This window comes from Lissotriton helveticus, chromosome 3_1, assembly GCF_964261635.1.
Source record: "Lissotriton helveticus chromosome 3_1, aLisHel1.1, whole genome shotgun sequence".
Lineage (NCBI taxonomy): Eukaryota > Metazoa > Chordata > Amphibia > Caudata > Salamandridae > Lissotriton > Lissotriton helveticus.
The window spans coordinates 617113532-617139954 of NC_136061.1; the positions used below are offsets into that span (position 1 = coordinate 617113532).

General features: G+C 42.4%; 1 protein-coding gene across 1 annotated transcript in view; it reads right to left on the minus strand.

The window, feature by feature from the left end:
• The window catches only part of ABCA12 (ATP binding cassette subfamily A member 12), a 644885-nt gene that overhangs the window by 426299 nt on the left and 192163 nt on the right, over positions 1–26423 (minus strand). The window contains exons 5-8 of the mRNA XM_078680598.1: positions 23354–23427; positions 20236–20424; positions 8157–8296; positions 274–386 (exon numbers count right to left, since the gene is read on the minus strand). Coding sequence (XP_078536724.1) covers positions 274–386; positions 8157–8296; positions 20236–20424; positions 23354–23427 — 516 coding nt within the window. The remainder of the gene's footprint in view (positions 1–273; positions 387–8156; positions 8297–20235; positions 20425–23353; positions 23428–26423) is intronic.

Genomic DNA, 26423 nt, shown 5'->3' on the forward strand with positions numbered 1-26423 from the left:
GTTTGCGCTATATAAGTACACCTACATTTACATTTACCAAACATACAGAAAGTAAGGATCCTATTCGCAATAAGGTCCTACTTGTATTCTTTTTAACACCATTTATTCAAATTCTTCAGTCTCACATCACATCAGCAATTTTTGACTATCAAGTAATCATATTACCCTTCTTCAAGACTCTGTACTTGTACACATTAAATTTAAGCATTAGTTTTCCCAAATGGAATCATGACATTTTCCTGTTAGGTTTGAAGTCTGTAATTAGGGATTTACCTTGACCAAGTTTCTTGAAGTACTGCAAACATGATGTGATGTACCGGACATCCTGAAATGCACCGCTGCTCCTGGGCTGGCGTCTATTGGTAGCTCTGCTCTGTGGCAAATCACTGGAGTGTTAGAGAAACAATTAGAACAGAATGAGTTTCAAGATGGTTTGACTGAGACAAATGTATGGTCAGTCACGGTAAGGACCATAGGCAGATGAGTCCTGTAACCTTTGAGAGTCATGAACACATGGAAGGTGATCTTTCCCTAGTCCTGATAGCCTTTCAGAGTCAACAGTCCAAATGCAAATCTCAAAAGGTCCCAAGTCCTGTGGCTTGAATACAGCCTAGAGTATAGCAAGAAACTCCTATGTGCTAAAACATGATGGACCAGTGGTAATGTGATGTTGCATTAGCTTGGTCAAAAAATGGGAATGCAAGACAACAAGTGGCGCAATGTAGCATAAGGCCATAACACTTTGGGCCCGATGTAGGTCGCCAATTACCGGTCAGTAACGGCCGATTTCGGCCGTTACCGACCGGTATTTGGGATTTGGCATGCACGTAGGCCTAATTTACAGAATCGGTATATTTACCGATTCTGTAAATTTACAGAATCGGTAAAATACCGAATCGGTAAATTTACCGATTCTGTAAATCAATATGTAGGTGGCACTGTAATCAGTGCCACAGGCCCGTACCGAATCGTTATTTACCATGGAATACTATTCCATGGTAAATAACGAATTCCAGTGTACATGCACATCTGTGCATGTACACCTGTGCCATGTGGCCCACAGACATGCCCTAAGGGCATGTCTGTGGGTCACATGGCACACAAGCCAGAAACAGGGGTGCAACAGGTTGTCAAAGTGACCCTGTCCCCCTTGTAAAATCGGTAATTATACCGATTCGGTAATTACCGAATCCGTATTTGCTATTGAATCCTATGGGCTTCAAGGCCCATAGGAATCAATGGCAAATACTGATTCGGTAATGAATGAATCGGTAATTACCGAATCTTACTGATTCAGTATTTTTACCGATTTTTTTACCTACATAGCAATTACCGAATAGTGAATAGCGAATCGGTAAAATTCGGTATTTACCATTCAGTAATATGCTATTACCTACATCTAGGCCCAGGTTTCAGTATTCTCAAAAAAGAGGAGACAGGAGGTGAGGCAATGGAAAACTTGAAGTGTAGTCAAAAGGGTGCAGATGTAATGGCATAGTGTTAGTCTCAGATTCGTGTATCTAAAGCATAGATCGACATATTAGGGTAGGTACTCTCTTCTACCTACTCAAACAATGATCTGATAAGACTCACAGCTGATGAAAAGATATTGTGAGTGAGTAGAAAACTTGCATGGAATGATCAGAAATCTTTCTAAGCACAAGGAAGCTTATGATGCCTTCGTACAAATCGTGTAGGTGAAACATTTGGGGAATCAGATCCTGATCCTCTTTTAGTCGAGGGGTACATCTTGGGAGGAATGGGCAGGACAGTCCTAATAGTCCAAGGCAAGGTAGCCTAGAATGGTTCAATGGGCAACTTAGGACTACAATGTGGACACTATGCGAGGAAAAGGATATGATAAAGACATTTGCATACTTGTAGACAATCAACAAGGTAAAGACACCATTGTCAGAGGGTCTTTAGTAGAAACGGATTTAGGTGATGAGGTTGAAGGGGGAAGACAGGCAGAAAGCAAGGATATAATCATCCACTGGTAAGCCGATTGTGCAGTTTCGAGCAGAAGAAGTAGGAACACACATACGAAATGGATACAGCTAGGTCCTTATGTATGCAGGGTATACTTAATAGTGAACAAGAAAATGTTGGAATCCAAGTAGGGTCTTGGTAAAATATATGATAACGTGATGAGGGTAAAGAATTGAAAACATCAAGATTGATGGTTCCATGTTTAAGGTATATTTCATGGTCAAAAACCACATGAATTAATATATTTTAGCATGGACACACAATAATAAATAAACCACAAATCAACCAGTTGAAGGAGTCCTTGAACAGGCAATACAGAAACTATGCTACAACCCTACAAATGTAGCATCTGAAAACCACAGCACAGAATTCGCAAAGGGAGGGTTCATTTAAACAGCCACTCAAATCACAGTCAAAACCAGAAAGAATAAGTAACAAACATACAAACACAGCATTACTAATAATCTTATAAATCCTGAATCAACTATAAAAACTATGATACAGGCATACAGACCTCAAACCATTTATACTAAACCGAAACCAATTCAGTAATTAATGTCTTATTTTCAATTGTCCTTTTACAAAAGCCCATTTTAGCATATAAAAAAGTACTGCAAACAGCCATAACAAATATGGTGATAAGAAAGTTTATTGCAGAAAAATGTCAAGGGTAATTCAGCACAGTACACTGGCCTCAGTGATCCTGAGCAAAAACAGAGGGTGGGCCTCCATGTGGTTTGCAGGGGCCCCCCTCAAGTTTTGTTACGCTAGTGACAAAAATGGAAACAAATCCAAACTTAAGAGATGATGTTGTGAGGGATGTTGTAAGAGTAGGCACGTTGGACGAGGTTTTAGATAGAAGCAATGCCTACTTAGGTGCAGAAGTAGAAAAGACAATCTTGAGATTCAGTTCAGTGGATGTTGGAGACATCAAGAATGCTGGAGGGAAAGGAAACCTGAGAAGGCAAAGATCAGCCCATCATTCTCAGCAGAAGCGAGAGGAAAAAAAAAACAGGAGATCAGAAAAGGCAGACGGGATTACTTAGGGGTTTGCAGATGCAGGACATTCACCAAACATTGGCAGCTTCACAGTCATCCATATTTATAGTGTATACCAGGGATTATACTACAAAGAGGGCATATGAGACATCCGCCAATATTTGTCCAAAGTCTGCAGTTGCAAAAATCTAAATAATTCCCAAGGTGTTGGCTAGTGAGACTAAATTAGATATCTGTTTTGAAAGGCCAGAGGTCAAAGAAACGAGAAGCCTCCAAGTGATTATTGGACGAAAGTCAGTCTGACTAAAAAACGGGAAAAAATTTGATAAAGAGCGGAATCATCCACACAAGGAAGTTAGGAAGACAAAAAAGTGATAGCAGCAAGAGGAATGTTGTGAATGGAAGAGATGTGGGGGATTCAGACATGGTGTTTTGAGAAAAAGTAAGACTGGTAAAAGAAACTGTAGGACAGCAAGGAGAGAGTAGAGCATGAAGTGCCTACAGAAAAGGTATAGTATTGGAATTTCTATGCCAGAATGTCTTCTAACATAAGTATCTTGTCCTAAATATTGTTCACAAAAATACCATTCCATTGGCGTTAATAACAGATCAATCAATCTACACCCAATCTAAACCTAATTTGTAGGGATGGTATTTGGGACACAATATTTATGTCAGATGATATTTCGTGCAGCAATAGCCCGACAAAGTAAACACAAGGAGATAATGGACAAAACTTTTCAGACACTCACCCCCAGTCACAGATCAGGGTTGAATCCATCATCATTCTTTAGCTCACTTCGACATCTCAGTTCAGACCCAGTTATATACAAATCAGTCTTGACCCTGTGCCTCATGGGACTAGTCCAACCCAAACTGCCAAGCCAGGTCTTCCCTGAACCGGAAACAAGCATCCTGGGACCTGTTTATGGGTCACACCCTTCATCAGCCAGGCTAGCTTGAATCCAGTTCCAAAGTGAGCAAGGGACCCACGTCTGGGCATACCCTGCCAACTTAGGGTGAACAAAGCAAACACAAGGAGATGACGAACAGAGCTCTGAAACTTTTGAGACCCTCATCCCCAGTAACATTAGCCTGACATGCAACTTTGGCAGAATATTTAGCAAGAAAAACAAATGAATGAATCATAGACTAATCATACAATCTATGACTCAATCCTACAAAACACAGACCAATTATACACATTTTGAACTAACCATACAAACTAAGCCAAAAATATCAACCATAATTCATTTAAACAAACCAGGAGCCAATAACCAACAAACTTTGAAACATTTGTGTAAGCCAGTATGAATCATACACATCATCAACCGATTTCCCACACCCAGAACGATTCAGCAACCATATAATGTAAACCACTAACAACTATGGACCGCTTAACTAAGAAATAAACCATTCATTCAACTGCAAATCAGCTACCCAGACTGGGCACCAACCATGCAAACAACAAAACTAATCACACTCCTGTAAGACGTGTGCTAACATAGTAGCTGCAATATTGAAGCTGTCCTGCTTTCGCTTCAGCGAATTTGCACAGTACTTTTATACTTTTAACATATATGATTTTGTGTATAGTCCATTTCTGCTCACCCACATTACTTGCTCTGCTTTTCTCCCCAGAACACCACGAGCTCTGCTCGATTGTTGTGGAGGGAGTTTTGATTTTCAATACACTTCCGGTTGCAAGGGAGGTTGGCGCTCTAGTGCCCAAATCCCCTCTACTTAACCGAATGCCCTAGACAACGCACAGCGGACGCGCACAGCGGGCACACCTATGGCAAGTCCGTCTGCACCCGTCTGCGCCTTGACGTCGCCAGGAGCCAGGGACCCTGGTCAATTCACTCCTAAAATGGGCGCAGCTCCACCGAGGCTTTATACTAGACGGGAGCTGCTGGACTTCAGAGTCGGCTCTATACTTCCCTGTGGGTTGAGTGTTGACCATTCCCCAAAGGTCCCTTTGCCTGCCGAGCTTGTCAGTTTCAGGGTAACTCTGGTGAGACAATGCGGAAGCACCATATCGTTCCTTTTTAAGTATTGGCTCCTCTATTCCTGAGCCCGTCATTTTCCCTGACCAAGTTACAGATAATTCTAAAGATAAGTCACAGAAGCTTGTTGTGCAACGTCCGTTCCCTGCCTAAGCATTCCACTGAGGTTTGGGATCTACTATATTCTATACAGCCTGAGCTAGGATTTCTGACCGAAACGTGGCTTAATCCCCACTCTGTTCCCTCTTTCGCACTCGCTATACCTGAAGATTACAAGCTCATTAGGACAGACAGACCACTTAAGGTGGGGGGAGGAATTGCTATTGTGCATAAAGATAGCATCAAGGTCTCCCCACTGGATGAGTGCTGCAATGCTATGATGGAAGTTCTTATCTTTCTAATTGACTTCTCCTCCCAAGTTAGCTGGAAGGGGGCCCTGGTCTATCAGCCCCAGGACCCTTAGCTGAATTCTCGCTATTACTTACCGAACTAATAGCCCCCCACGTGATTGCAAGCAGCAATTTTCTACTATTAGGTGATTTTAATATTCATAGCGAATGCACCTCTAATGCTGTTTCACAAACTCTTTTGGCTTACTTAGCACTCTTAGGCCTATCCAAGCTTAATGAAGGCCCGACCCATATAGCCGGCCGTACGCTGGACATTATTTTTTCCAACTCTCTTAATGTTCAGTGTGAGCCCCCCCTACAATTAACTTGGTCCGACCATGCACTAATCGAATTTTCCATTCAGGGCCCAAGGGAACTCACGGGATCAAACTCGGCCACCCATTATACCCATAGACAATGGGAGAAAGTCACCTCGGAGAGCTTTCAAGCCTCCTTTTTAATGCCATGGAACAACGCATCGGATAACATGGTAGAAGCTTTGGCTGAATACAACTTTGCAGTCACTAGGACTATTAATTATCTTGCACCACTGAAACGACTTCCTAATCACTCCAAACCCCCTCAGGCTGTCTGGTTCTCCCCTCAGCTGCGCGCACAAAAACAACTTTGTAGGAAACATGAGAGAAGTTGGCTCACCACTCACGATGAAAGTGATAAAGTCCGGTTTTTAGCCACCTTGTCCAGCTATCACAATAATATAAAAATTGCCGTAACATTCATATTGCCTCCCAATGAGCTATGGCTGGCAATACTCCAAAAATCTTACATCATATTCTTCAGTATTTCACAAATCCCAAGGCCTGTGAGAAACCCACGCAAACACTATGTACTGATATTGTGCAATATTTCTCACAGAAAATAGAGCAATTCTATGAAAAAATTGTTCTGTCAGGAAGCCAGTTCCTGGCTCCTTTGACTGTGGATCTACCAGAACCAGTAACCCCTCTGCTGATTGAAAGCTTCTCCTCGCTGACCTCAGCAGATGTAGTAACTTTGATCCATAGAGTAAAATCTTGGACTCCCTGTGATATGATTCCAGGCAGAGTCACCACCACCCTGGCTCATCAACTATCCCCTTCAATTGAATATCTCCTTAACCTCTCATTAAGAGAGGGTCACGTTCCGTCGGAATGGAAGGCTGCGCAGGTTATGCCTATCCGTAAGAACGTCAAGGCCCCTTTGACAGATCTGTCCAATCTCCGTCCCATCTCCCTTCTTCCATTCCTGAGAAAACTACTTGAGAGACACGTCAACAAACATCTCTCAAACCATGTCAAACTTACTGGTTGTTTAGATCTTTCCCAGTCAGGCTTTTTTAAGCCCAAACACAGCTCCGAATCAGCTCTGCTAGCGGTCACGGACAACATCAGGATGACCCTAGACAAGAGCCATTCCACGATTCTGGTGCTGTTGGAACTATCTGCCTATCTTTCGACACGGTCTCTCATCAGATATTACTCAGGAGACTGAAGGAGATTGGACTAAGAAACTCTGCTTTTCAGTGGATGTTGAGTTTTTTATCTGGCCGATCTCAGACCGTCAGCTTGGGCCCATATCGTTCGGTTCTTATGGAACTGTCCAAAGGAGTACCTCAGGGCTTATGCCTGAGCCCCACTCTGTTCAATATCTATGTTGCTCCCTTGGTCAATGTCCTGAGTACGTATGGGTTTACCCCAATATCATACACCGACGATACACAGTTGCTTTTCCCTTTTGACAAATTCACCCCTTCTGTACAGCTGACGTTCTCCCCGGGAATGAGAGCCATTTCACACTGGATGAAGAGTAATCTCCTCCAGTGTAATGTCGGGAAAACAGAGATTTTACTCTTCATAGAGGCCTCGTTACTTTGGTCTCCCGAGTGGTGGCCGACCGACCTTGGCACCCCTCCTGCCCCTAAAGTCTCTGTTAAGAACCTAGGCATCTGTCTGGATCAAGCCCTTACTTTAAAGAAGCACGTCGCTCAGACAGCAGGCACTTGTTTCCATACTCTGGGCCTACTTCGGCGAGTCTTTCTTCTCCTTCCGGATTCCACTCGGAAGACTCTGACTCAGACACTTATATTAAGCCGCCTGGACTACTGTAACGGTCTGCTGATCTCTGCTAATGAGACCTCGATGTACAGACTGCAGGTGGTCCAGAACACGGTGACGTGACTAGTTCTTAACGTGCCCCCTAGGACGGCCTCCCGCCCTCTTCTTTTGCAACTTCATTGGCTTCCAATACGCCAACGGGTAAAATCTAAAATTTGCTGTACCATCCATAAGGCGCTTTTCAATCTTGGTCCTATTTATCTTTCGGAGAAATTCATACGCTACCGGCCCTCTAGGTCTCTCTGCTCGAGCTCCAAACATCTTTTGGAGGTCCCCCGAGTTAGGAGGGCAAGGCTAGGGGGAAAGCCCTTTCTTGCCTAGGCCCTCGGTATTGGAATGAGCTTCCCTTGCACCTGAGACAGTGTTCTAACAATTTCCACTTTAGGAAGCTGCTTAAGACCACCCTCTTCTGTTTTTGATCCCACCTGCATTTGCACTTATCTATGAAGCCCGTCCGGAGTGCTATATAAACAAATAAATAAATAAATCAGAAGAATTACAGTGTGTGGTATGAAAACAAGCTTTTTGCATAATAGTGAGAAGCACACTACAACAAACAATAAATAAGGAAACATACCAAATAAACATGTTAAACACTTCACTCGTTCCCTCTAAAAATATCATACACAGTCAATGCATACTCTTGGGTTTCATTTTACCTGTTTAGATTGAAAATCTGGCCAGGGAGATCTAAAAGAGAGTTCCATAGGCTTGTGCTTCCTTGAACAGTCTTGACCACTGCCACACCTTTGTAGACTCCTGTTAGCAACAGTATCTGATTCTCAGGGTCTGCCAGTAGCTATATTAAAAAACAGAAGAATAATAAGTAATAGAGGTTAATCAAATATATTTTTCTTATACTGTTCCATACTCATACATAAGAAATAATCCTTGTACTGTGGGCACAGCTTGATTAACCCAGTAAAATCCAAGTGACTATCCGAACAAGGGGACTTTTATCTTGGCCAATGTCTTATTTGTATTTTTAGCCCATCAGGGAGGTAGTGCATTTGTTGTCATGCTTGCACCCTACTTGATGAAGGTTGGTGTGCAATGCAGAAGGTTTAACATAGGTAGTCATCTGCAGCTTAGAAAATACTTGAATGACACGGTACAGGATGGCATAGAAAAGAAAAGAACAGACAGGATGGCTGAAAACGGAAACAGGCCAAAACTTAGACTAGAACACAGTATGGTATGACATAACAAGCAGATAATAGTAGTAAAAATAGTGCAAAGAAGTAGACAAAAATAAAATAGGAGTTTTGGAAAACACAGAGGAGAAGAATACAGGATAGAAACATAGATATGGAAGGACACCATCCAATCGAGAATATTCAGAGGGGGAACATTGAAAAGGGGATTTTAGACAGACCAGGAATGATTTGGGGGGCAGAACTAGTTTAACAGATTGGGCTTCTACTGTGCAACATGCGTGTGCATGCATGTATACAAACACACACACATGCACACATACACACACACACACACACACACACATTATATGCAGGTGTCAGTTCTGAATGAACTAGACTAAGTCCACTCTGTTTCTGTTCCAAAGTCGGAAAACAAGGGCTCTGAGCAGGCATCAGTTTTGGCAAGAAAAAATGGAGGTGCTCAGCATAGATGTCACCAGTAGCCAGACCAAGTTCACTGAATACAATCTGCAAATTCTGTTTAATAATAATAATAATAATAATCATTTATTAAGCGCCTGGCTGCACAGAACTGTGTGTCCCCGCGCTGACTGCAAGTTCAACCCGTCCAGAGGCCCGAGAACAGGAAGAGGAGCTAAGCTGTGGGAAATAGATGCGTTTTGAGTTTGACTCTGAACCTGGTTTCCGATGGCTCCATCCGGAGCTGTATCGGTAGGGCATTCCAAAGCTTGGTGGCTAAATAGCGGAAGGATTTTCCTCCCATTTTAGCTTTAGTGATGCGAGGGATTTTAAATAGCATCATGCCTGCTGATCTGAGGTTTCTAACCGGCCTATGGATGGTGAGAAGGCCTCTCAGATAACTGGGACCTTTATTTTGAGCAATGCGATGTGCATAGCAGAGAGTTTTGAATATAATCCTCTCTTTAATGGGTAGCCAGTGAAGCTTGGCGAGTGCATTTTTAGTGGATGCTCTCCTAGGGAGACCAAGCACCAGTCGTGCAGCAGAGTTTTGAATGCACTGAAGCTGGTGTAGGCTCTTTTGATTAAGACCAAGTAGGAGAGCATTGCCATAGTCCAAATGAGGGGATATTAAGGCATGGACTATGGTCTTTCTTGCTTCGGTTGGGAGAAGGTCTAATACTTTACGCAGTACTTTTAAAGTACTGTAGCATTTGCCTGTTACTTTGTTTACCTGAGTTCTGCCTGAGAGATCGGTGTCAAGCATGATTCCGAGATTCTTCACTTTCTCTACAGGCATGGGTACTTCTCCCAACTCACTAGGCCACCATGCTTGCGACCAGACTGAGGTATCCTTCCCAACTATTAGTACCTCGGTTTTATCTCCATTTAAACGGAGGCAGTTGGCGTTCATCCATGTCGCTATTTTTGACATGCAGTTAGAGAAGTTGGAAGCTAAGGGCCAGATGTAGGTAAATTTTATTTACCGACCTCTTAAATACCGAGTCATACCGACTCGGTATTTAAGAGGTCGGAAAATAAAAATACCGAGATGTAGGTAATTGCAGATGTGCAATTACCGAATCGGAAACAGTCGGTAATTTCCGATGTGGTAAATACCGACCAGTTAATGCCCATGCATTCCTACGGGCTTTGAAGCCCATAGGATTGATTGGGCATTTACCGGTCGGTATTTACCACATCGGAAAATACCGACTGTCACAAGGGTGCAGGGGGTGTCACTTTGACACCCTCTGGCACCCCCAAAAGAGGCTCGGGTGCCATGTGGCAGGCATACCTGCCCTAAGGGCAGGTCTGCCTGTCATATGGCATAGGTGTGCATGCACACATGTGCATGCACACCAGAAACGGTATTTTACCATCAAGTAGTATTTGATGGTAAAATACCGATGTTGTACTGCTTGTGGGACTCAGAAGAGTCCCACCTACATACCAATTTTCCGGAATCAGTAATGATACCGACTCGGTATTTTACATACTCGGTAAATTTACCTATCGGTAAATTTACCGAGTCTGTAAATTACAGGGACCTACATGTCAAATTGCTTTTACCGGGTGGTAACGGCCGAATTCGGCCGTTACCACCCGGTAAAAGCCTACCTACATCTGGCCCTAAGTCTCTACTGTCTGGCGTTATTTTGAACACCAACTGGGTGTCGTCAGCATAGCTGACAATGCCCACCCCAAATTCCTCCGCGATGTATGCCAGGGGTTCCATGTAGATGTTAAATAAGGTAGGGCTCAAACTAGAGCCCTGTGGAACCCCGTGGCTAACATCGCGAGGAGAAGATTTGAAGGGTGGGCAGTGAAGTTGGAAGGTTCTTTCGGTGAGGTATGACTGAAACCAGGTGAGGGCAGAGTCTTTTACTCCTATGTCTGAGAGCCGAGACAGCAGCGTTGAGTGCAGCACGGTGTCAAACGCTGCACTTAGGTCCAATAGGACCAACGCTGCTGTCTCCCCTTCATCCACCAGTTTCCGAATCAGTTCGGTGGAATATAGGACGGCTGATTCTGTCGAATGGCCTGATCTAAATCCTGATTGGGAAGGGTGGAGGAGAGCTTCTTTCTCCAAATACTCCATGAGTTGGAGATTGGCTACCTTCTCTATGATCTTGGCACAAAAAGGGAGAAGGGAAATTGGCCGCAGGTTTTGGAGCTGAGTAATAGGAATATTCGGTTTCTTTTTTAATGGGAGTACCAGAGCAGATTTCCAGTTTTTCAGGACGTTGCCTTCCTGGAATGAGGTTGTGATCATGCTGCTTATATGATCCAATAATAGGCTTTCCATGATCGCTTTGAACTGTTCTGGTGGGCAGGCATCCATAGGGGAGCCAGAACAGATAGAATTTATGATTTTCATAAGTTCCTGTTTATTGGGGGTCCTGAGGTTGGTAAACTGGGGTTTAAGGGGGCAAGAATGTTTGATATGTTTGGCGATATAATTCAACAATGGAGGAGACCCTTCCCTCCCTACTAAGGGTGGGTGGGTGCCTTACTGAAAATGATATCACTTCCACATTGCTGTCCTAAAGAACACCCATTGTGGACCCCAAACATTACTTCCAGAAGATTGATAGGCTGCTGCGAATGCTGCTGTAGGACGGGAAAACACAGTGCACCTCGCTGTACGACTTGTCCAGAAAGGTATAGAGGGGATTTAACATCCCTAAATAAGGAATGATTACTTGTCACCCAGGCTGCGCGTCCCCAGTCAGGCTGATAGGTTATCCGTAGGAGACAGGACTTACTTACAACCACTATTTCAACAGTGTCAACAGCACCGACAGCTTGTCAGTCAGGAGCTGAATTCGGGAAAGCTGCTGCAGATGCTCTCACTTTGGATGGGAAAGCTGACTAAATAAACTCCCATTAGTGTGGGGGAAATGAGTGGGAAAGTGACCAGGTTGAAAGGACTCGGATAATGTGACATAATTGCATCATAGGTGCCTCTCAAAACATGGGGCTCTGATGGGCAAGGCGTCATGAATACTTTCAACCAATTTTAAGTTGACTGTGAATCAAGCACAGTTAAAATATTCATATCCGAATGGTCAGACACCCATTATGGAAATATAGTATTGAGTGGGAGAACATTCCCAGAATTACACGTGCATATATTCTGGAGTGCTCGGAGAGGAGCTAGCCGAGCAGTCAAGCGCAACGATATATAAGATGCGGACAAAAGCACACACCTGTCTGGATGTCTGAGAAAAAAATAAATGGGAGGAGGATTGAGGGGGGCCGGAGCAGACAAAGGTGGCCATCCCAGTTAACTTTAGTCTAATATAGCACACGATTTTACATAAAGCGTCCTCCTAATAACAGTAGAAATATTTATCATGGGTCAGTGCATGTTTCAATTTGTCAGAGATGCAAAAGGATAGACAAATTGTTCTTTAATACAGTTTGGGGGAGCGCATAAGTCCAGATTTTCTGGGGAAAGTGCTCATAAACCTGTTGGCATGGCTCAGTTGACAATAAGTATTGGGCACTGCAGATCGGTATTTTGGGCATGTGGGGAGAGTTCAGCTTTCCCCTAAACAGTTAAGCATCGTGTGTATTGACTCACAACACTATCTGTGAATGGGGTAGCAACGAAGCTTTACAAGTGGACAGATGGCACAGGGTGGTGGGTGGCTTGGTGCATGCCATTAGTGAAAGTAATTTAAAAAGAGACATTGGTGTCCAAAACATTCATGAATATATGAAAACCACGGCAGGGGCCTTGTGGGCAGGAATGAACCAGCATGAGTTGATTGGCCATGATGTCGCCCTAGAACTAATTGCGAATTATTTAAGATTGAGTCAAACTCACTTAGGGCCATATGTATCATCATCACCATTTGCGATGTCTAAATAGCGATTTTAAGGAATCGCTATTTAGAAATCGCAAAATGGTATGTATGTAGGAAATCGCTTCTTTTTAGCGATTCCTTAATATTCCTAAAGTGCGCAAATTTCCCATTCATTTCTATGGGCCAGGAGGCCCATAGGAATGAAGGGGAAATTTGCGATTAGCAATTTGCTAATCGCAATTTAGGAATATTTTCAAAGGTGCAGGGGTGTCACAAGAACACCCTGCTGCACCCCTGAAAATGACATGTGTGGGCATATGGCGCACATACATGCCCTAAGGGCATCTATGAGTGTCATATGGCACCTTTGGATTTTACATAAATTGCTTTTTTTAAAGAATTCGCAACTTACCACCAACTAGAAGTTGGTGGTAATTTGCGAGTCCTTATGGGCATTTTTGCATTAATTTTTCTTTGATACATTGCATTTAAGGAATCGCAATATTTGCGATTCCTTAAGTGCAATCGCAAAATAAGGAATGGCAAATTTTGCGATTCCTTATTTTGCTTCAAATATGTTTCATACATACCATTTAGCAATTTCCGCCTTTGCGAATGCTAATTTGCTTGATATATATGGCCCTTACTGCTTTGTTCTGGAGCTTGAACCGTCATTGTTAGGCAACACATTATTCTGCAAACCCTCCCACTGATACAAAGATTTTTCCTTTCATTGTAAATTTCATATTTGTAATGACACCAACAATATTTTTTTTTTTAATAGAAACCGGTATTTTAGCCCAAAAGGTTCTTGGTTTATGAAAATGTCAATTGCTTGTTTGGTTGGGATTGATTTTATTTACCCAAAAAGAGAAATCTATGTTTAATTGCAAAATGTATTCATTTTCAAAAACTGACTACTTGATGTTTGGGGACAAAATGGCTGCAGTTCATGAACATACTTTATACTGATGTTTAAATGATAATTAATTGAATTTGTTAATCTTGGTTTTGATCTTGGTTCCAGAGGTTCCTTCTATTGTAGCTGATGTTTTATTTGGGTCAGGTATGTACTCATCTATACTGATGTGACAATTTAGGTTATAATCATGACTACTGTGTGAGAGGTACGAGCATGCAAGATGTTGGTAAACTGTGTTCTCTCAGGTCCTATAAGGTCACAGTAAATTGAACAGTCGCACTTCGTGTCTATAACAGCCAGATTCATCAAGCTTAAATCCGCTCACAAAGGGCCAGATTCTGAGAATCTGGCCCTTTGCGAGCGGTATTTTTGCATTTGGGATGCATCATCCCAAATGCAAAAATCGCTAATTAAGAAATCGCTAAATTGCGATTCCTTGCATTTAAGGAATCTCAAATTGATATTCCTTAAATGCAATGCATGAAAGTGAAAAAAATAGCGAATTCGCTATTAGGGCACGCAAATTACCATGAAGTACATCTTCGTGGTAATTTGCAAAAACTTTGAAAAATGCACTAAAGTGCATTTTTCAAAGTTTCATGTTGCGCAAACACATGCCCTAAGGGCATGTGTGTGCGCAACATATGTGCACACATCAATTTCAGGGGGTGCAACAGGGTGTCCTTTGGACACCCCTGCACCCTTGAAATCGCAATCTCAATTTGCGAATCGCTAATTGCAATTAGCAAATTGAGATTGTCTTCCTATTTTTCTATGGGCCTCTAGGCCCATAGGAATGAATGGGGAGATATTCCTTAATTGAGACTCGCAATTTGCGAGTCGCAATTAAGGAATTATTAGAAATCGCTATTTTTGTAGTGATTTCTTGATGCATAACATTTTGCTATTCCTTAATAGCGAATCGGTATTTTTCGCTATTAAGGAATAGCAAAATGTGTTCTTGATGATTCTGGGGGTAAGATATGCCTATTTTTGCTTTGTGTTTGTTAATTTACTTTTGTCGTACCGTGCCCCGTCCAAAATTAGGGTCAGTCATTAACATATGACAGAGAATCTATTTGGAGGCAGCAGAGTGGAAAAATGAAAAGGAGTGAAATGTAAAAGTGACTGAAGATGGTACAAACATTTTGAAATATGATACGCCATATCAAATTCCCTGCCCAGATTTTACCGATAGGAGCATCAGAGATCTAAATGCAAAAATATTTCATAATGCTGAGTAAAAAAGACAATACGTTATGAAAAAGTACAATGAAATGAAGTGTATTATACAGAAATAAAAAGGAGCGGATTAGAGCACAGCTTCACAGAAAAATCAAGAATAAGGCATGATAAGGAAAATAAGCATGCAATATAATATTACAAAGATGAAAAGAATTGAAAGTAGAAACTTCAAAGTATCATGGGGTAGAAATTTAATATGGTAATACATAGCAAACTAAAGCAAAGTTAAGAGGAAAAATGTAGAGTGTAAGCTAGTGTAGAATTGAGTACATATAGTAGAACAACATAAAAAATAATATAGTACACCAGGACATAGTAGTGTGGCTCAATGAAGAAAATAGCTGAGGACGGTGTAACAGAACAGAGAAAAGTGCTGCATATAACAAAGCAAAGCAAACTCGTAGAAAGATTAGAATACACCAGCGAACAGGGGACCAGAGTGAAGCCAATCAGAAGTAAATAGAGTGGCGAAAAAAGAGGATTGAAATAATTCTGGTGTAGTAGAGTAGGATGGGATGAAGTGAAGTAATTTAGACATAAACATAGAAATCCATTTAATGACAATGATATCATTTTTGATAGTGCTGATTCTGTCTCATGGCCACTTACTACAGTGTACTTAGTGGGTTGAAAAAAGAACCCAGGGGAACGGCCGATAGATATTTTAATTAGGAGATTGGGGCCAAAATGTATCATTTTTTTACGCAAAGCAATGCAGCAGGACACCTTGCTATGCTGTGTGAAATGAAAGGACAGGAATGTGCCATATCTATGAAAATATAGCGCATTTCTGCTCCTTACACTCGCACACTTTTGGCTGCCTAGCGACAATGCAGGAACCCATGATGCAAGGTGTCTGCATTGCAGGCAGGATTGTTTTTGTGCAGAAGTGGACACCTTCCTGCACAAAAACAATCCTTTGAGGCTTTTTACACTTCATGTATGTGCTGCACAATGCATAAAAAGAGGAGAAATACAGATATTTCTCCTTATTATGCCTGCCCTTGGAAGATGTAGCATAGAAGGTTTCAACATACTGTTGTAGAATAGAATACCTACAGAGTGTACGGAAGTGGAGTGAAACTAAGTGCAGTAAATCAAAGCAGAAGTGGATAGATCAAACTATAATAGCATAGAAGAGAAATAAGGTTCATTAGTCTGGAAAGTCACAGTACTTGCCAGAATATTGAACATTGAAAGAGGCTAGAATATAACAGGGCAGGGAAGATCACAATATGTTTACATTAAATGCAGTAGACGACAACTGACTAATGTAGCGTAGAGAAGAGCATAGTTCAGTGGACTAGACTGAAACAGAATCAAGGCGTGTAGCTGAAAGTAAAACACTGGAGTAGAGCAAAACAGGCAGAAGTAGAATATATGGTTAAGATGACTGTCCTAGTATAAAGCATAATCTAGTATGGTGAAACAGAGTGCAATAGTGTACAGCAGAGTGTGGTAATGTAACAAAGGCTACACTGCACATGGGTAAATTAAAGTTGAGGAAATTGTAATAGACTAGAGGAGCAGACTACAGTACAGTAGAGTTTGGCAGATTACCGTAGAAAGGAATACAGCCCAGTAGAATGCTCATTACTGAATCTCCTCTGTATTGAGTGGGCTTCAGTAGAATAGAAAGGACTGTAGCTAGGCATAGTAGACTACAGCAGAATGCAGTACAGTAGATGGTATGTTATGTTATTATCTGCTCATGTAACCCCCTGAGGCACGCCCCTGCAATTCAGGCATTTGAGACCAGTTACATACTGACAACACTCAACTTCATTTGAATGATTTCTCACCTGGTGACATCCCTCAACACAAACTATTGACAGCATACAGATATGAATGGGAAATCCCAATCTCACATTTGAACCATCAAAAACATAATTTATGCTCATTTCCCCCTCCCACCATCCCATGAAGAATTGTTTCAGTTCAATCATGGTTAGACTCCATGGGCATCTTAGATTGCAAGCCTTCCTTCTTTGAGTGCACAATGTCTTTATCTTTCTATCGAGATAGGTGAGTCAAATTCTATAATCAAATAAAGTACAATCCCAAAAAAGTGCATTACCAAGTTTTCTGTGCAAAGTAAAATTCAATAATCCAAAATCTGATTGCAAAATTGTTCTACAGTCTTTAAAAGAGCACCTAGCTATTCTATAGGCAATCTTACATCAGGGCCATTGGAATTATGCAACAGGACAGTGCCAATTTATTGAACAGGGTTCACTAAATTACACAGCCAGAATAGGCAAATTATACGGAGAAAATCTGAACAATTTGTGTCAGTATTACTTCATGATTTTGTGCTTTTAAAACGTTAACACTATGGTCCCTATTATGATGTTGGTTGGAGTTGCCTTCGACAGACATCATCGTGGAATCAGGAATGACTGACCTCTGGTCGACTGTCCTGACCTCGGAATTATGATGAGACTGCACATGGTGCGGTCACATGCTCCCATTTCCCTATGGAAGCTTGGGCTGTGGCTACCAGCAGTACCACAAGCTCCCATAGGGAAATGGGAGATTGCGTTCATCCCTGCACCGTGTGGCAGGCAGCGTGAGGTAGCTGGCACGCGGTGCAAGGATGAAAGGGGGGTACCATGTGTGCACCCTTGGCCCCCAACCAGAGGCCACAAAGAGAAGGGGGCCCTACTTGGGGCCCCCAAACTCGCTTTATGACAGGCTTTCCATGTCAAAAAGCCCAGCATGGAAAGCCTGTCGGAAACTGAGCATCGTAATCCCAACGCCGGAAACGCTGTCCATTGGGATTATGGGCCAGCCTCCGACTGGCTGACGGGCTCCTTGAGCCCGTCGGAATCCAGCTGCAATGAGTGGCCGGTTTAAATTCCAGCGCCTATATTGTAATTAGGCGGTCGGAATTGAAACTGATTATCTCGGTTGGAAAGCCTCTGACATATATGTTAATACAATATGGGAAAAAGTTACGTCTCATTTGTATCAATTATTCAGGAAATGCTGCACGTAATTACATCATTCCAATGACCCTGCCTTATATGTAGTGGCAAGATTAGATACTGGGAGCATTTCAAGGACACTTCCAAGTTTGAAAGATAATATGGTTCTCTCTTTATAGCCTGCTATTAAGAAAATAACGTACTGGACCATCTTTCTCTCTCATTTCATTAATGTGAATTGTTCCTTTTCTAACCTTTGAAATAATTCCAGAGGTATCTTTAGTTCATAGTTTGTAATGTATACATGCTTCACACATTCTTTGTAAATATTGTTTTCCTGTAATAATTCCGTTTCTGCCTCCTTGAATTCTTTTTTACTTTGGCTTTTTTATATTACTGTTGTCCGATGCTCCCAAATGTCTTTTGTTGTCTGATCTTACTACTATATTGCTACTCTTCCAGTTCCAACATTTGAAGTAATTTACAACCCAGTGGGTCTTTTATGCACTAAACAAAACCACAAAAAAATATTATCATGTGCATTTGTTTATTAACGTATACAAATTGCACGGTCCTGTAAGCTTTCGGAATTTGAGTGCCCTTTATAGTTCTGAGTGTTCTCATTGAATACAGTCAGAGAGGTCTGTTGGCATTGTTTTATAGTGTTTACAAGTGAGCCACATTGCGTGATGCCCAGCAAGCGTTGAATACACTACAATACTGCTATGAAACTAATAACTTTGCATGGGGGCCAGCAAGGTTCTGTGATAAATAGGTGTAAAGTCCCATATCTATGGAAGTGTTTTTAGAAAGACCTTGCCTCAATTTTTGTTCTGCAATGTTGCCCGTTGAACTGCTCAGGATGGTTGCTCAGTTTGAGTAAATCTTTGCCAACTTTTGTTATGTTACTCACATTTGGGTGTGGAAAAAAAAGCAAATTCATTTAGAATCAAAAATTATTTAAAACAGTTGATCAAAGTACAATACAGAAGAGTACAAAAACATAGTTGTGCAGAATAGATTACATAAAACTGTAAGATTGTGAAGTTGGGTGGGCTAAAGTAAATTATATCATCAGCCCAATAGAGTAGAGCATAGTGCTATGCAGTATTGTAGAGCAGAAAAAGCTGCACTAGATTAAAACAAATGAGAGGGAAGTAGTGGCCAAACATGCCTGGAGTCCCGATTCAGGAGGGAGACTCCTGATTATTTTAAAGCCAAAAAACACCTAATTTTAACACTCTACAGCCTGAAATTGCCTTTGCTTCATGGAATGTCAATGGTGATTACTTTAGGGTCTATTAGGATGGCGGTCAGAAAATCACTCCGACCGCCATGGTAGCGGGAAAACACCGCCCTCTAGAACCGCGGCATAACTGCTGGTCCAATTAGTATGCTCCGTAGTCGAAATCCGATCACGTCGGTCAGATCGCGGCATTTAACATTGCAGCATTTGCTGCTGCCAGCAGCACCACCGCAATGTCCTATAAACCATATCCCGCATATCCCTGCACTGCGTGGCAGGCACTGCACAGTGCCTGCCACCTGGTACAGGGACACCCAGGGCACCCACACCCCCCAAAACACATTGGGGGCCGCTAAATGGGCCCCCGGAGACAGGCTGCCGCGGAAAGGCTGGCTATCGCCGGCATCATAATCATACCGGCGGAGCCTGGCCCTGCACCTGCCCCATTTTAGTGGTCCTGCTACTCCCGCCAGGCAAGCGTGTGGACTGCTACCAGCAGAAAAGTTGTGGGTGGAAAATCTCACTGGCCCGATTGTCACTGCCATGCTAAAGGGACCAGCAGTTTTCTAGGGTGCGATCATAGGCGGATGACTGCCGCCGGCCCGGCGGTTACCACTGCCGGACTGGCGCAGTCATCCGACTGCCATACTAATAGACCCTAAAGTCCCCAATTGTATTTTCAAAATGTCCTTCTTTCTTGTTTTAAAATGTTGGCACGTATAATAGTGGTAGTGGTGGTGGAGAGCGTAATGGAGTAGAGTAGAACTGTAGTATATTTAGGTTAACTTTAGCAGGGTAGACTAGTTAAATACAATGCAATTGAATTGAGTACATACATGCTTGAGCATTGAAGGGGTGTGGTGGTTCTGTTTCATATAATAACAGCCAATAACTTTATTCAGTACACTTAGAATAACAGCTGCAATTCTTGGAGGCATGCATGACGGACAGGGAGAGGCATACTCACCGGCAGCAGGAGGACACTCACTTCCTGGACAGAAGCACTAAGCAGGGATTGGTCGGTAGAACAATAGTTGGAGAGGACGTATGTCACAAACTGTATACCGGTGTTGTTAGTGGCCGCTGGTACAAAAATCCGCGTGAGGTTGCACAAAAGGATTTTGAGGATCTCTGGTAAAGTATTTTGACTTGAGATCTGAAATAAAGTGCAGTATAAAAAGAATTACAAGCATCAATTAAATACAGTTGCGGCTGGCATGGATCGGGGCGGAGAGGGAGGGGGTAAGAAAAAGAAAATTACACCTACCTCTTTGCTGAGTCTCTCCTCATTGTCTCTCAGCTCTGACCAGAACAGGGAGCACCCAGGCTCCACTAAGCCAATCACAACTCTGCAATGCAGGGGTGTGAGTGGTCTGAGCGCTGTGGTTTAGCACTTAGTTGGGAACTGGGAGCCTGGGAATGTACTCCACCCAGGCTGTATTGCAGCCTGGGAGGAGAACATACAAAGTGCGCATGACTGTTTGGCCAAACAGTCATGCACACTTACAGAGTGCCCACCACTCTTCCCCCTGCTCCACTGTCAGCAGAACAGCCCCTCCCCACCTGCAAAGCGACCACAGCAGGCAAAAATAAACTGCTAATAAAATCAAGTTATTATCATTTTATTTTTATTTTTCCTTTATTTACACTGGAGAAAAGCAGTAGGGCGACACTCCTCCGCCTAAGCGGAGGAGCCACCACTGATTAAATATAAAGCTAGGAAAACAAGGGAATGCAGGGTTTTTGGAGTTTAAATACTGTCAATCCTAACTGAGGAACGTGCAAATGACACTGAATTATTCCACAACTGCAGAAAAAGTAGAAGCGTACTTTTCAATATGTGACATAATGCACAATGTACTGGCTAAATGTCAGTGTTATACATTCTTATAACTAATCTGGAAATGGCACGTACTGAGGCCCTCAAAAGGTCATCTGGTAACAAAATTACAGTATAAAACAATCATTTAAGCCCAGAACAGGCTTCATAGAAAACGCGGTACTGCTGCTTTCCTGTCAGTCAGCACCAGCATATGCGGACGCAGTGCAGACCACATACACAAAAACATATGCACAACTGCACTGCAAGCTTCTTCATTCACTGAGCAAGTACTGCATGAATACGATCACTGCAAGCTTCCTAGCACTTAGGCAATAGGTTCATACAAGCCCTGCTTGCTCATAGAGGAGAGGTATGGCGCAGGTAAATGGAGTACCAATTTTCTTTACTCACAGAAAGTAGACAATGTACCCTGAGCAAAAGTGCAAGCTTCCTCACCTACAGTGCTGATGTCGGTATGCATAGCACAAGCTTTCTTAAAACAAACAGAACTTGCAGTGCCAGCTTTAGTGTGGTGCAACCAGTGCCACCTCACCTGGTGCAAAGCTTGGGGGGTGCCCTTTGCACACTGATTGGAGGGGAGGACAGAGCAGACAGGTCAGGAACTACAGGTGCAGCCTGCAGAGATCTTTGTATGCCCAGCAAATATCAGAGGATAATAATAATAACATGATAACTTTCTTGGTTAAAGTACATGCTGGAGAGATTAATGTTTTGTCTATTCACAGTTTTCACGGATCATAATGTAGCACAGAGGGTTAATGTGCCTGCTGCAAAACACAATGTGTAACACGTAGACTTTAGATTTGTATTTTATGTAGATAGTTCAGTGCGTCACTGATTTTGTCACAGAGCTCAGTGCTTATTTTGAGCTGGTGTTTTCCGGTGCTCTGCACTGGCACTTAATTGTCAACACCGGGACGTATGACAGTCTCCCACATGGTGGTGCTGCATATCTAATTCAGAAATGAGGACAACAAAAGTTGTTTATTCGTTTTAAATCCAGTAAAAATGACTAATACCTGCCGCCCACGCCATTCTTATGGAATTGGGGGGGTGGAATAGTCTGAATTTTCACACTTGAAGGAGTGTGATGGTTAGTAGTTATGTTAGTACTGTCATTGGCAGCGCTGGCAGGGGCAATAGGTTTCTCAAGCTGCTGTTGCCTCCTGACGAGGGATGTGGTGCTTAGCTTGTTTACAAATTAAGCACTGACAGAGATACCTTTACCCCAACCACTGTGTTACATAATACATGCTGAGTTTGTATTTCTCCAGATCAAACACTCTTACAATATCATGACTACCAGTGAGTATGACATGCAACTCCTGCACTTTGTAGCACTCGATGTCCTTTGTAACACTGACTACACATTGATTTACAAACTTGTATAATCCACTGTCTGTATGCATAATATTAGAATGTAATGTAACATGCTCTAACGCCCTACATTAGTTCTATAAAAGAAATTATATGTGAGAGAGGGGCTATGGAGAGATGAGCGGCACCTTTAGAGGCTGGTAGTGAGGGCATCCGCGGAGAAGGGGTAGTTGGGAGTGAGGCAACAAAGATTCTTGCACCATGTGCCACCAAAGACAGTCTCGAGAACAAGCTATATAGAGGTAGCAATAGTACTGGAATGTCTCACAGATGCATTAGATACAGGACAGGAAGCTATAACTGTGCCCACTTTTCCCTCCCACACAGAATAGATACAGTACAGCATGGAGCAATGCATTGTTTACACACACACTACCCAGGCACAGCCTAGACAGCAGCAATGAAAGCTTCTCACACAGTAATAGTCACGCACAACAGGCACAGCAGAAACAGCAGGAAACAGAGACGTAATGACGTAAATGGTACCTATCCGCACATAGAACAGGTGGAGAATGAGCAGCAGAAAATAAGCTGTCCTTTGCTGTGAAGCAGAATGTTTGCATTTGATGCAATCTGAAGACTTTGCTGGTTTACCAACCCAATCCATGGAAAATCTTCCATTCATTGGCATTCTTACGAACAACTCCCTTTTTGGGTATTTGTCCCACTAAATTGTACACAAACAGGTCAAAGGAGAAATAATAAAGTGGCAACACATAGTTGGAAAGTGCGACGGCGATCTCTGGAATTACAAGGTACCTATTCGCATCTGAACACAATTTGGTTTCAGGGGCTCATTCCACAATATCAATGAAAACAGCAAGAAGCAAGAGTGTGTGAGACTGCGCGCATGCTTGAGACGTACCTGTCCAAGGTCCAGCGTTGCGCCACTGTCGGTCCCACTGCCGGTGTCTCGCTTTACACGAGATGAACTGGAGCCTGGGTAGAAAAGGCAAAACTGATGACTGACGCACCACAGACATCCCTTCTCATGTCAGAGCAGCGTACTTTGCTATTGGAGCTTAGTTTAAAAAACATACTGAGTTGAGGCTGGTTGTCTTTTTTCACACATACGTTGCCTTATTGAGGAGCCAATCCACTCCTTGAATATACCATTCCAATCCAGGATCAGTAAGATTTTTCCTCCCCTGCACTGCCTGTTGGTTTTACAAAATATGTGAGCTTAAGAGGCTGCTCACCAATCAGGGGTACTAACAATTTCCAGGCGTGGCCTGTCCAGGTAAGAGTGGTGGAGAAGTGGGGCAGGGCAGGGGCTGGGAGTCAACAGATGACGAGATAGGGAAAATAAAAAATAAAAAAAAATTAAACCACTTACCTTGAAAGATAAGTTGTTTTATTTATCTATTTATTATATTTTCCCAATCCTTTTCGACTTCCCCCATCCCCACGGCTCTTACCTGAACCGGACGTGCCTGACGATTTTTCACAACCCAAATGCAGTGGTAAAGATTGAAGCCTGGCTGCGTCTGACAAGGAGGACTGAGTGAGACCCACAGTACACTTTGGTTGGGCAGGGGATGATACTGGTGGGCTTATTTAAAAGCCCCTTGCGCCACAGGTGCGTCACTTTTAATATGGGAAAAAGTGATATACAGGCGGCTTGTAAATAAACCCCTGGATCTTTAGAGCAGACTACTTTTTGTGATATGGCACTCTGGTGTGACACGCACTCTTGTCGGTTGAGGGTTAGTACATGCAAATATTTTTTCTCCTCCAGTTGCTCAGTCCATGCCGGATAATGAGAAGAGATTAGTTGTTTCTCTACAAGTTCCCATTTTTAAAGCAAACAGCACCTTTTCAGGCAGTGTATGAGGCAACAGTAGATTAATTGTTTGGCTAACTAGTTGGAACATGCCAACCATGCACGTGTAACTTTGTTCTGCCTTCCACCAACTCACTTCTGGCAGCCGGCGGTGCTCTTATCTGTCTACAATGTATTTTCTATTATCTGGAGTACAATATTTAAAAAACAAAACCTCACGTTGGCAACCAAAACCTTTGTAGCGGATTCCGCATTCATCTTTCTGTCCAGGGATGTGTACACTATGCGGCATCCAGTCATAGACTTCACCTCAAGATAAACTCCTAATCTGCAGCCAACCTCTCACCTGATTCCACCATTAAACATATCTAGAATTTTGCTCAGTTTCTTAGCTATGTTTCACACCTCAAGTCAATACTGTTCCTTGTTCCTGCTTTTGCCATCTCAGGGCACAGCAAAATGTTGTGCCTTTCCTTGCTTTTCCCCGTAGCGTTTCAATTTTGGGTGCTTCATGGGCTTCTCACGGAAATGTGGTAATAGTCTGTACCCAATCCAACCCCGGATGGGGTGAGTGGATTTTTGTAACAAAAACAGGACCAATGCCTATTGTATGTAACATACCACTTTTTCAATCACTTTAGGCACAGCAATACTATGGACCCCCGAAGGACCAAAGTCTGAGCTTGCATAAGACTCTTTCTAACAGATGAAGTACAAGTCCTTTAGTCACTATTCAGCCCAGGAAAAAGGACTCAATCGCAACTATAGAGCTCGTACTGCACTTCATGAGAAGCATCTTAAAAATTCAATCAATTCATGAGGTCCTTTTTTGAGGTTCGTAGGGTACACTGCATAGTGAACACTGATTGACAACTTTTTATCAGAGACATGGAAAAGGAACTCTTTTCTACACTTGTCTTGATCAATCCCTAGCAGCTCATAAATTTATGATTAGGAGCCTGATAGGAGAATCCGCTGATGGGTTAAGCCACCACAAATGTGACGTATATTATCATCATAATACTTTATTCTGGTTATAAGCCCATAAAAGTACACCTTACACTGGACACAATTACAATAACAATACAGTTAATTCCTTAAAAGTAAATATAGAGTAGCACGTCAACAAATATGCATTTGCCGCTGACTATAATGCACTTTTAATACAGCAGATGGAATATCAGTCACATTTGGTACGGAGTAAGCCATCCACTGAACCCTAAATCAGGCTCATGACTTGTGCATTGTACAGTACAAAATTGAGGCCCACCATTCAGCAAGTTGAGTTTCCATATATGATCATGCTTATTGCAACTATCTCAATTAAACTTCTTTCTATTCCACAGTTCAGTCTTGTTTCATAGGGCGACTGATCATTTTCTGTGGAAGCATCTCAACTGAGGAACTAACTTCTCATTCCCATCATAAACATTACCAATAATATATACTTCCTCTGTGCTATAAAGCACAGTTCCTCTAAGCAACTGACTACAAATATCTTGACATCCTTTAATTTGCCTTCTTGCCAAGGGAAGACGTTAGTGCCAAATGTTGCATTTTAATAATTACATCTACTTAACATGAAACTCTTATGGTGTAGGAGATGGGGAATGGTTTCTATGATGCATGGCATAGCCTCTGCGCCGAATTCCAGAGAATAGAGCAACACTATGCTTCTGCAAAATGGTAAAGACTTGCATAGCACCAAAGACTTGCATAGCACCAAATATTGTGGTAGATATTATCCTGCATAATACCGGTCAAGTAGTGCTCGAATCCATGCCGACACCTTCTCAAAAGAGCAACCTACTCACTGACATGCATGGAGTATTGAGTAGTTTGTAATGCCAGCTGTCATTAAGTTTACACTTTGTGTGAAGACCACTTCAATCAATTTCCACACTATGGAGTCAGTTCACAAGGACAGTAGTAAATCTATAGTCACAGTATAAAAAACAGATGTAGATTAACTACTTTTTCTTGTTCACAAACATAGTCAGTAGTACATCTAGAGAGCTGCACCAGGCGTAGTTTTCTAGTCGTACTATTGGCAATGTCTTGTAACATTTTTAAGAGTTGCTGTTTCCCTAGTGTTTAATTGTACATGTAATAAAATAATGTGTCGAGGAGTGGCAGCCCTTCTGTGTAAAGA